The 12,506-nt window shown below is 42.4% G+C and overlaps 1 protein-coding gene across 1 annotated transcript; it reads right to left on the reverse strand.

Annotated features, from left to right (window-relative positions):
* Window positions 1-415: 415 nt before the first annotated feature.
* LOC132846469 (terminal nucleotidyltransferase 4A-like) lies at window positions 416-12,506 on the reverse strand. The gene is made up of 13 exons (XM_060871260.1): window positions 11,351-12,506; window positions 10,230-10,353; window positions 8,577-8,623; window positions 7,918-8,038; window positions 7,721-7,828; window positions 6,897-7,025; window positions 6,588-6,801; window positions 6,332-6,458; window positions 4,228-4,331; window positions 3,994-4,145; window positions 3,403-3,531; window positions 2,458-2,604; window positions 416-1,958 (listed from the first exon to the last, which is right to left on the reverse strand). The coding sequence occupies exons 1-13, from the start codon at window positions 12,325-12,327 to the stop codon at window positions 1,788-1,790; spliced, it is 2,550 nt and encodes an 849-aa protein (XP_060727243.1). The 5' UTR covers window positions 12,328-12,506; the 3' UTR covers window positions 416-1,787.

The raw sequence follows: 12,506 nt of genomic DNA on the forward strand, positions 1-12,506 counted from the left end.
GATTGTATGGAAGCTATAACATTAATGTAAATAATAATGTTTAAATGAGTTTATGGACAAGGAATAAAATGCATAAGTAAATACATAAGCAAAATATTGAATAAATAAAATATTAATGCTAATATTTATCTATTAATAAACAAAATCAGATTGTTCAAATATTAGATATCACTAAAGAAACTATGAATATTCATAAAATTCTCTTTACTAAAACAAACAGGACGCTAATTTAAATTTTTGCACTTTTAATAATGAAACATAAGATTCAAATACAAATAGAAAAGGAGACACGAGAACAGTTTGGTCATTTAAGATATTTATTTTAAAAATAATCTCTAAAAAAAATATAAAAATATACATTGACAAAAAAAAAAATTACATTCATAAATCAGCAATGATGACAGTACGTGTGTGTGTGTGTGGTGTGTGTGTGTGTGTGTGTGTGTGTGTGTGTGTCCAGTGCTCGCCGTCACCATCTTTGGGTCAAAATGCTACAAGAATGACCTTTAATTTTAATAGAGGCGCATTTGCTTTGTGAAAATATACAGCAGGAAATAATTACGTTCTATTGTGTAAAATAAAGGGGGAAAAGTTTTAAAAATGTGATCACATGATTTGGCAAAAGATCATTTGTGATCAGTTCAGTTACAGTGACAAACGCCAACAATGACCGTGACTATAATGGCCAATCAGTGCCAAGACTTTTGCATAGAACATCAACGTTTAAGTGGTTCTGAGGTGAGGATACGACCTTCATCCTGGTGTATTAGGGTCAGGAGAATCACACTGCACATTTTACTGGTATGTCACCACTGCAAAAACTGAAAGGAGAATTGAAAATATTTGGTGCCACCTGCTGGTGTTGAAATCTGAAATTATCATATTCATAAATTAAATACTTTTACAAAACAATTCCAGAATAACGAGACCGGGACAAAACCGTTGTAATGTCGATTAATGAAATGAGTCACAGTTTACAAACTGTTGGTGCAGACGTAGTTGAACTACATACATGGTCCTATTGTTTTTTTTTGTGTGTGTGTGTGTGTGTGTGTGTGTGTGTGTGTGTGTGGTGTTTACCAAATGCCACACTGCCACCTTTTCATTCCTGTTTCATGATCTCACAAATGCAAAGGGGTACGGTGAGTTTAAGGGGCATATTAGCAGTCATTATTGGAGCATCACTATGACCAATCTGGTGCAGAAAAGAAAGACAAAAATGTAAAACTTAAGGCAAAATTAAATGAACAAAATCTGGCATGTTGTTGTCCATGGGGGTGAATATAAAGGTACAGGTTAATGTGACAGATACTTTGGCCCAGGATTTTGGCACAGAGCACTTATTAGCTCCACCTGCTGGTACTGACGCTGAACTACAGCGATCTGGGAACAACAAAAAATAAATAATAATAAAATACTCAAAAACACACTGGATTTGGACATGATAGTATAGTAGTGTAGCAATAATGTAAAGAACATCACACACGACCTTCATCAGCTTACATTCATGACAACACAAAAACTTAGATGTAAAACTTAAATTTAAAAAGAACTAAAAAAAAAAATATAGCAAATTATAAAAATACTCATATTGCACGAGTGGTACTAAATTCCAAATACAGCTTGGCTGCAATGAGATCATTTAGTGTTTGGCACAAACGGGGGGAAATTTTAAAAATAATAAAATAAGTGAATAAAGAAAGAACATTAAAAAAAATAATAAATAAAAAAAACACCGCAGCCGTCACAGAGGACAGAGCTTGGATCGTCGTGCGTAAACAGAAGTGCTACCGTTGACCTGTGGCAGTTCTATCTGCTGAGGCTAGAGGGCGGCGTTTGCCTCCTCCTCTGTGCCATGAGTTTCGGTTGTGCTGTTGAAGGTTGGTGCGAGGTGCAGGCATCGGACCAGGCTGGAAGCCACCGGGAAGCTTCGGGCTAAACCTCTGGACATTATGAAACTAGACGTGATTTAAAAAAAAAAAAAAAAGAAGAAGAAAGAATTACATTTTAAAAAATTTAAATCCAGCTAAAAAAGTTTACACTATAAGACGTTACACATGAGCTCAATTGGACCTCATCTGATCATAACTGAAAGGCACTGGAATGAGCTGTGGCATGTTCTCTGGCTCAGACGTCAGACTAGAAATTTCCTACCGTTCCTGACACTGTTCAATGTGGTGCGGTGACGCCGGAGCAGTGGGAATGAAACGCCTGCGAAAGGCTGCGGTGCTTTACAGAGCACACACTTAGCCAATGTGTACTGAATGGCTGTTCTTTATAAAAATGCTCATGCTGGACAAAGCCAGAGCAAAAGAGAGAGAGAGCGAGAGAGAGAGAGCGAGAGAGACAGAGAGACAGAGAGAGAGACAGAGAGAGAGACAGAGAGAGAGACAGAGAGAGAGAGAGAGAGAGAGACAGAGAGAGAGACAGAGAGAGAGAGAGAGCGAGCACAGTTACCTTGGGCTGGTGCTGGAGGCCAGGCAGCGGGCCGAGGTAGATGGGTGAGGACAGTCGGTAACCGTTGCTCAGTGGCACACACCCGTCCACACATACAGGTCTGCCTGGCACAGGTGGGGGTAGAGTCACAGGGAGCGGCTTGCGCACCTGAGGAACAGTAAGGAGGAGATGAGGGACTAGACATCTACAATTTGATGGAGTCTAAGACATAACTTTCAGTTTCAGAAGCACAAATACTCAACTGGTATCACACCGTACTGGTATCACACCGTACTGGTATCACACCGTACTGGTATCACACCGTATCCATCAACCTATTCACTTACCATCTCTGTTGTTAATATATAAATATAAAGTTGGGTATAAATTAAGCGCGTGATTGTTAACGTGACAAAACTGTGGCAGCCGAGGCTGAGGCTGAGTGGAGTAAGTGTATTAAATACAGTGTTCACTTGGCTGCTTTCTCCATACAGCAGTATGCTGCAGGGATGACAGGTTTTCTACATCAAACCAGAGCTAAATGAAAATTTGAAGAATAATTTGCAAGAGCACGTCGTTGGTATAAACACGATGAGGCTGTAGTGGAGTTTACTTGTTCGGCACGATAAAGTTTAATGGCCCCGTTAACCTTTTTATTCCCATTTAAGCGTTTAAATAATAAATGAATAAAAATCTACTGTTGCAGTTCATTTGGACATTTTAAGCTCATGTTAACCTCAGGCCTTATTTCAGGCATTTAACCACAAAACCATTAAATATTTGCTCGTATATTCCAGGAGAAAAAAAAACAACAACTTATGTATAACATAAGAAACTATAAATCACTAAGTTTAAGTTCCTGCTCACAGCAGCAGTGATGCACATCACTCAGGATTTATTCAGACTCCTACAATCTGTTCCACACGGCAACCTGCTGTCTGAAACGGTCACCGAGGACAATCCTACCTGTCCGGTAGACGACGTGGTCTCAGAGGGATGTGTCCCGTTTTGTGGCCTCTGCTGAGAGCTGAGTAAAGGAACCTCTGGGAAAGTTTGATGCGGCGCTTTAAGTCCAGATAGAACAGAGTCAGAGTCCTGGGGATGAAAAAAAAGAAAAACAAGGGATGAAATGGTGAATCAGTCTGAAGGATGAAGGGATATAAATATCAGAATATAATTAACATGTGATCCGCAATGGCATCCATTTCTAATTTTGTATTTCCTCCACATGGCATCATGAGTAATGTAGGAAGCTGTTAAACATTTTATTATTAAGTGTAAATAAACCAGCAGCTGATGGTGGTGTGATGGTGAGGAACGAGCAGTGCTTTATGTGGTCCTGCTCTCGTTCACCTCTTTATCTGTTTGCTCAGCTGAAACTTTCATTCTATTACAATACAAATCTCAGTAAAATCTTAACCCCCAAACGGGAGATCGTTCATAGTCGAAAAAAGGAGCAAATTACTAAATGCACATCTTCAGATGGTTCTTATATCTGACCCTCATGGGGTTTCTACAATGTTCTCTGTAGAACACTTTAAAAGTGTGGCAACGTACAATGTCACTTCCTGAGAGCGAGGAAACGGACGAGGCCGAAGACGAGGATGTCGAGTGCTGCTGCGGGCTGGACAGAGACATGAGGGAATCGGCACTTTGTGGAGATGCAGAGTCTCTTTGTTGCTCTTCGGAGTCGCCTCCGAACGGGACGGCTGCAAAAAAACACAAAGTTACAGCATTAAAATCAGAGCATTGTGTGGAAAACCTGTACCACGTTTAAAAAGCTCCACTCACTGCAGCGGTTGATTATGGCATTGTGTCTGTCCCCCCACTTCTGGATGATCCACTCCCTGTAGTTAATCACCTCCTGGGTCAGTCTGAGGATCCGGCTGAGCGTGCTGAAGGAGACAATGTGGGTCACGTAAGCAGTCGTGATCGTGGAGGCATCTGGAAATGCGTTCCTTTAGCCAATCACAGCCCTCACGGATCATTCACATTAAAATACTTAGAACTGTCCTACACCCTTACTTGAGAATCTCTCCAGGACAAACTATGTTAGAGATTTAATGACTTGGGTGCTAGATTTGATCGAGCGTGTAAATTTAAACATTATCGACTTCCCTGCACTTTACACGGCTTTCTAGCCCGCGAAACAGCTACAGGTCGTCTTCTCGCCCATCACCGACGTTTTCCCCAGCAGCGATATGGTTTCACATTTTATTTAAAATAAAACATCATAACACCACACAAATAAACATAACCGAGATGGTCGCTCAAATCAAACTCTCTTTTGCTTCTGTTCACTCAATGATTCGGTCACAGAAATGAAACAGATTCAGTCACAGACCTTCAGTCAGCGCTAACTTTAGGGTGACGTGTATCTACATGCACCAGCTATAATGCTAAACTGGACACCACTTGTCTCCCACTTGACATGTAAACATGTCTCAAACCTTGGTGGCAGTGATGACCTTCTCTCCTACATCACCTACCCCTACATTATACAACCAGGATACCTCTTTCTCTCTCACTGGCACATTCTTCAACCCTAGCAACAAGAGTTCATCTTGTCCTGCAATATTACCACCTGCCCACTGGATCTAATCCCTTCTAGAATGCTCCAGACCATCTTACTAGACTCTTGCCCTTCATCGCTACAATCCTACAATCACGTATGCCTCCATAACAACTGGTCTTGTACCCTGAAGAGAGCAAGGGTTATTCTCATCCTGAAGAAACCTGCTTCGGACCCCTCAGACATCAGCAACTACGGACTGCTATCGTTTCTCTCTTCTTTCCCAGTTTTTAATCAGCTGACCCCAAGACCCCAAAAGTCTGGCTTCACAGCAGCACATTTCACAGAGACTGTCAATGAGAAAAACTACATGCTGCTATATCAGGTTAACTCTCATCCATCTCACTCATCCTTTCAGCAGCTTTTGACAGTCAACCACAAGTCTCAACATTCACCCCTCAAGAGTCTTGGAATTTGTGGAGAATCGTAACAAAGGATTTCTGGAGATCAATATCTCCAGAGGCTCAGTACTCGGTCCTCTTCTTTTCTCCCTCTATAAGCACTCTCTTTGAGCAGTTATATCCTCACATGCATTCTCATACCACTGCTATGCTAATGATATTTAACTCTTCTCCTCCCCTCCCATCATACACCACTGCTTCTGCTCAGATCTCAGTCTTATTTTCAGCTTACAGTATTTCAGCTCAACAGCTGAAACTTAATCCCTAAAGCCTAACTGCTGGTCATCCCAGGTGATTCATCCTCAGGTCAGGATCTTGTCATTTCCCCCTGATCCCGTCACCCAGTGCATGACTTGTGGAAGAATTTTAGAAAATTTAAGACACCACCCCATTGCTGTGCTCCCTCCACTGGCTACCGAGAACTGCCTCAATCAGATTCGAAATGCTGACGCCTGCCTACAAAGCACCCCCTTTCCCCCATAAAGAACTTCCCCTATAGGTCATTGGCTTTATTCAAAAGACCTTCCTCATCCTGAGATACCTAAATGAGCACTTGTGTTATTAGAGTGTGTGTTCGTCTTGCTGTATTACCCCTCAGAGTTCTAATCTGTTGGTTATCTTAAGCTGGGATTAAGACACTGTGCAAACGTGTCCAGGGTTTGGTCATCGGAGACAAATTTTGAAATTGAAATTGTGTGTGCACAATTGTGACGCGTCTTGATTGTCGTAAAGTCTGGCATGATAACGGAGATCCTACAGTGTGATCACGTTCTTACAGAACAGACGAACAGCGATCGTGAAAAAGGACTGTGTAAAATCACCCAGTGTGCGCCAGGCTTTAGTCTGGTGTATTCATTGATGGTGACTTGGGCATCTGCCGAATGCTATAAAATGTTAGCTGAAGTATTTAGTAAATACTGACCTGTCATTGTCTTTGTTGGGATAAGAGCGGGCGAGAGGAGACACGGCGTGACCCAGGATGATGTAGGCGTAATCGAACACCCGCTTCACCTGCAGGGCCCCGTAAGAGCTGCGGCCCACATCGTTGCCTTAAAAACAGAAACTCCAAAAATGAGTCTTGATGAAGTGTAAAGCCGATTAAATCTATTAAAGCTGATTAAATCACTTATTATGCATTCTGTTGAACCTAAAAACAAACGAATATATAAACTGTATACCAGGTAAATTAGGATCTTCAATACACAGCATGGAGGGTCTGTGGCCACTGCTCAAGGCCTTCATCATCTCCTCCTTGGCGAGGTACGCGCCTCCGTTCTTCACACGGATTCCCGTTTTCAGGTAGTTGAAGTGTCGGCCGTACAGTTCGAAGAACTCGATCAGCAGGATTCCCAGATTTATGTTGGCTGCCCGGCAATCGATCCGGGGGTGGAGCTACAACGCGATGGAGACCAATCGTACGTTGTAATGATCGAACACGTTATAGTATAAGAAACATAAATCAGCATGACGAGGGCAGCATACTTTACCTGCAGGAAGCTGATAACCATTAAGATGAGGCAGTAGGAGCTGATGCCTCCTGTGAACACCTCGTTTAATTCCCATTGCAGCAGGAACTGCTTCAGGACAAAGATCAGGTACGGGAGCACCGTGTACTTCTGCAGAAGGGAAACAAGGAAGGAAACACTCGTGTAGCAGAATTCACTTTAAGCAGGGAAACCAAACAAAGTTATTTATCCATCGTCCATCAAAATGACAACGGGTTACAGTCAAACCGGTCCCTCCAGAGCTGCTGCCAAAAACGCTCGATTTTTCTGTGGAGCTTTTAGTGCTTTTGACTGGAAAATGACTTGAAGTGTTCCTCAGAACTCATTCTAATGCTATTAAAACATATGAAACACACTCGTAGAACTTCTGCCTTTGAAATCTACAGCTTTACAGAGCAGCCAGTGCTGAAAGATTTCAATTAGAAACCACAGACAAGGACAACTGACTGATCTGTATGAACACGTCAATCTGTTTCTGTGGCGATATTCATGGTGAGAGCCAGATTTTGTTACTCAAAAGGTAAAACTAAATAAGATGCTTAAAAGGTTCAGTTTTTCTAGAAACTTTAAGACTAGATTTAAATAATATTTATTTCTTCACTCATGTTCATAAATGCAAAATGTAACACTTATAGTTTAAAGCAGCGTCACCACATGACAGCCCAAAGCCACAGAAGCTTTACAAACTGAAACAAAAAGCTTTCTCAGTTATCACACAATGCTATAAATGGTGGCTTATGACTATTAAACAACGTATTTAAAGGTTCATTCAGAATAAACCCACAGGCCTTCGAGCAGACGTTCACCTTTAAGTGGTCCTTGATGAAGCGTGCTGCTTTCACGGCCGTCTCCACGTTAAAGCTGATGTCCACCTTTACGTCAGTCTCTCGGTCCGTCAGCTTGATTATAGGAACCTAAGGATGCAGATGAACAAGAGATATCACGGATAAACACACATCTGGAAACAATACAAACAACACGACAAAGCTGTAAAGGGCCGTACCGTGGCTTTGTCCAGTATTTTAATGGAGAAGGGTTGGGCGAGGTTCTGCTGCCTCAGAGCCTGATCGAGCTGCTGGAGAGGAGGACGTTCCCATTTCCCAAACACCACAAGGTCAATGTCACTATCACACACACACACACACACACACACACACACACACACACACACACACACACACACACACACACACACACACACACACACACACACACACACACACACACACACACACACACATTCCGCTTCAGTCTCAGTCCACAGATTTTCATCCCATGCCTTCATCCTATCGAGCGTGGAGTCGTTAAATAAATCTCCACATTCACAAACTGGCTTCTGCCTTTTCTTTCCTTCTCTCCTCCTCCTCCATATTCATTTTATTCCCGTTTTCCCTTTTATTTCTTCATTTATTTAAAAAAAAACAAAAAAAAAAAACAATCTGACTCTCTTTCCATCTTTTTCCTCACTGCCCATTTTTCCACCTCTCTGTTCCTACCTTTCACATCAAGAGCCTTTGTTACCCCTCACCCCAGAGTTCTCCATACATTCTCAACATCTTCATTCACATCATCACCTTATTCCTTTTGCCCCGAAACTCTTTACACTTTCCATCGTTCTTCCTTAATAAGGCCATGAACAAAAAGGAGGAAAATGCTGCTCACCTCGTCGGAAGGTAAAGTCCGGTACTGAAGCTGCCGAATATTTGAACCTTTGAAAAAAAGAAAAAGAAAAAGAGATATTGCAGACAGAAGGTGTGGATTCATAGCTTGGTGAAATGTACCTTTCTTTTTTAAAAGTTTTTATAACTAAGGAAATGTGTGATTAAAATTAAAGTTGTGTAAGATTTTTACACAGATATTTTGTAGTTTTTTTCTACATTTTTAATGTATACACCTACATGTCGTCAGACATGTTGTGTTTTTTAAAGCCACTTTTGTCCGTCCTAAGGTCGTCCTCGTGCACTGGAGCACTGAGATGATACAAAACTCAGCCTTGGCTGACAGGTAAAGAGGGACGTTGTACAACTACAAACTATCTGAATCAGGTTTCCTACGGCAGCTTTATACTTGTAGCGTTGCCTTACATACACGTGCAGAAGCAGCGGAAACGCCACGCTAACTTTCTACGTACATCTGATGGATCGAAAGCAACGTCCACTAACACACACGTTCCCATATTCACACGTACAGTGATGAAGTCTCCAGAAGAATAGTCTTGCTACTGCTTGCTCTTGACAACAAAATCAGTTTTCTTACCACAAAATGAAACATTCAGGAAGGAGTCAGTACACAGAGTTTCTCAACGTTTCTCAGCTTTGTCACACCACAGGACATGAACGCATCTCGTCACCAACGGGCTCGTTGATAATTAACTGTCTCTGGTCACGTCGTCACTGGGACTCTCAGTTCGTGTGAACGTAGCTGAAGTTAGCAATTTCGTGCAAAGTAAAGACAAACATGCTGCTGTCTGCGTGATTGTCATCATAAGCTGTGCCTCAAATCAAACAGTCTCAATCTACATTCACAAATATTTAGTAACTCGAACTCTAATCAGATGATTTAAGGCTTAAACATTTTCAAAATTCAACCACTAACTTCAATAGGAAAAGTTTTTGTACTCAATAATGGTGTAGAGAAACAACGAGACAACGTTAGCTTGGTGTTATTACACCATGTGGAAATGTCCCCTTAACTCCTGACAGCCTGCCGTGACACACAGTATTCCTCTCGCTTCCATAGCACGTTACCTCAGTAAATGTTCCTCACGTTACCTCAGTAATGTTCCTCACGTTACCTCAGTAATGTTCCTCACGTTACCTCAGTAATGTTCCTCACGTTACCTCAGTAAATGTTCCTCACGTTACCTCAGTAAATGTTCCTCACGTTACCTCAGTAAATGTTCCTCACGTTACCTCAGTAAATGTTCCTCACGTTACCTCAGTAAATGTTCCTCACGTTACCTCAGTAAATGTTCCTCACGTTACCTCAGTAAATGTTCCTCACGTTACCTCAGTAAATGTTCCTCACGTTACCTCAGTAAATGTTCCTCACGTTACCTCAGTAAATGTTCCTCACGTTATCTCAGTAAATGTTCCTCACGTTATCTCAGTAAAATGTTCCTCACGTTACCTCAGTAAATGTTCCTCACGTTACCTCAGTAAATGTTCCTCACGTTACCTCAGTAAATGTTCCTCACTTTCTCTCAGTAAATGTTCCTCACGTTCTCTCAGTAAATGTTCCTCACGTTCTCTCAGTAAATGTTCCTCACGTTCTCTCAGTAAATGTTCCTCACGTTCTCTCAGTAAAGTTACTCACGTTAGCTGCAGGCCACAGGTTCTTGATCACGCTCTCGACGCGGTTCACTACGTCCCTCCTCATGGCCTCTTCCTCAGGCCGGGGGGACATGAAGGCGTAGAAGTCCACGATCTCTTCATGAAGGCTGTAGGCCAAAAAGACAAAAAGGGTAAATTAAACTATGTTTAACATGAAAAAGAATAAGAGAAATATAAACAGAAGGAGTTTAAAAACATTATGTTGAAATGTATCAATGAAAATTTCTAACAAAGAATTTTTTTTAAGAATGCACTACTGTAAGGTGTAGATTTCTTGCTTTGTGGTAAAAATGCTGTGAAATCTAACAGTTTTTAAATAGGTTATCGGAAAGAGCCAATTCGAGCTTCAGGCGAGACGAGTTTGAGGACCGATTCGGCCTCACAGCTCCAGGATGAATCCAACAAGTGACAAAGACTGAAACTATGAAGCTAAAGCAGCTAAAAAGCGACAGATATCGAAGCTAATGTCGAGTTACGAGTAATAAAAGCTTTCAAAAACAAACCTGCTGACGTCACACATGGAAAGTGTATGTAGATAAATAAATATTAGGGTTCAATTAGATTTATTGTTCTAGTCACTTGCAGACTCAACCAAGGAAATTCAGCCAAGGTTAAAAATAACTAATCATACAATTAACCATAAAAGCAAGAATGTTCACATCATAAAAAGTTCCTGAGGACTGAAGTGACGTACAGTTTATACCCAAAAACTCCATTTAGACTCCTGAACCTTTAAGTTACGGCATGTTAGCTTTGTAAAATGGCTGACAGTAAAGTGTAAGCAAGGTGAAGATAAAGGAAGGAATAAGTGAGTTTCAGATCAGAGGTTGATCTGCAGCTTGTCGCAGGTTAATGACAAACGTCCACAGAACTGTAAATATTACAGCTTTTGAGACACAGCTGATGATTCCAGTGAAACAAAATTAAACAGATTAAACAGATTCTTAACCCACGTCGGCGCGTCGTTTCTATAGAACCGGGTGTGATTTAAGGAACATTAGCTAATAAAACTCATGAAAACTGAGATATCCAAATCCCTTCACACATTATCCACCACAGACCTTATTAAATCAGTCAAACACAAAAACGTCCCCCCTTCATTACCCGTTCACTCCTGGACTGTATCTCCTGGTCTTCCATGGCGTCCCAGGGCAGAAGAGGTTACCATTGGAGTTGGTGAGCAGGTAATTGACCCCACAAGTGCTGGTCTTGTTCTCACCCTTCTTCCTGGCTGGATGGTGGTGGTGGTTGTGGTCAGGAACTTGAGGGAAGTGCTGGGATGGATGCCGGTGATGGTGTTGGTTAAGATGTGCTTGGAGATGCAAATGCTGCTGTTGGTGCTGATGCAAATAGTCATTGATGTTGTGCTGTTCATTGAAGCTGAAAATGACTCTAGGATGAAGATGGTGGGTGTTTGTGCTGTCACAAGAGTCTGATTTGGGACTGTCGGTCTCGGAGTCCAGAGAACAGGACGACGGAGATAAGGAGCCATTTTTAGGTGAAGTATTTGTCTTCCCTGATCCTGTACAAGTGTCATTCAGGGCAGTCAGACTGCGGTGATCAAACTGAGGTGGAAGAATAAAAGTGGGTGAAACCTGAAGGGTCTGAGGGCTGATGGAGCTGGAGGTCTTCATCACCTGATGAGGGCTGATGGAGCTGGAGGTCTTCATCACCTGATGAGGGCTGATGGAGCTGGAGGTCTTCATCACCTGATGAGGGCTGATGGAGCTAGAGGTCTTCATCACCTGATGAGGGCTGATGGAGCTGGAGGTCTTCATCACCTGATGAGGGCTGATGGAGCTGGAGGTCTTCATCACCTGATGAGGGCTGATGGAGCTGGAGGTCTTCATCACCTGATGAGGGCTGATGGAGCTGGAGGTCTTCATCACCTGATGAGGGCTGATGGAGCTGGAGGTCTTCATCACGTGATGAGGGCTGATGGCGCTGTAGGTCTTCATCAGCAGAGGGTTGTGTAAGGTGTTGGAGGTCCGTGACCCATGTGATGTCTCCCAGATGTGCATCCACAGCGCGTTGGCTGGTCCTTTCTGTTCGGGCTGAATCCACGCCACTCTGGGGTCCATTTAAGGCTCCGAAATGAACCGGAATGCAAAAGGAAACAAACACGAGGCACTTTATGGAGAGCGGTGTTGAGGACACGGAGCTCTGAGCGGATGTCCAGCGACCGTCACCGAGAAACAGCTCCGCTCCTCCGGCAGCACAATGTAGCGCAGTGTGGCTGAAGAAAAGCCGCCACTGCGCA

The sequence above is a fragment of the Tachysurus vachellii genome, chromosome 5, assembly GCF_030014155.1.
Source record: "Tachysurus vachellii isolate PV-2020 chromosome 5, HZAU_Pvac_v1, whole genome shotgun sequence".
Classification (NCBI taxonomy): Eukaryota; Metazoa; Chordata; class Actinopteri; order Siluriformes; family Bagridae; genus Tachysurus; species Tachysurus vachellii.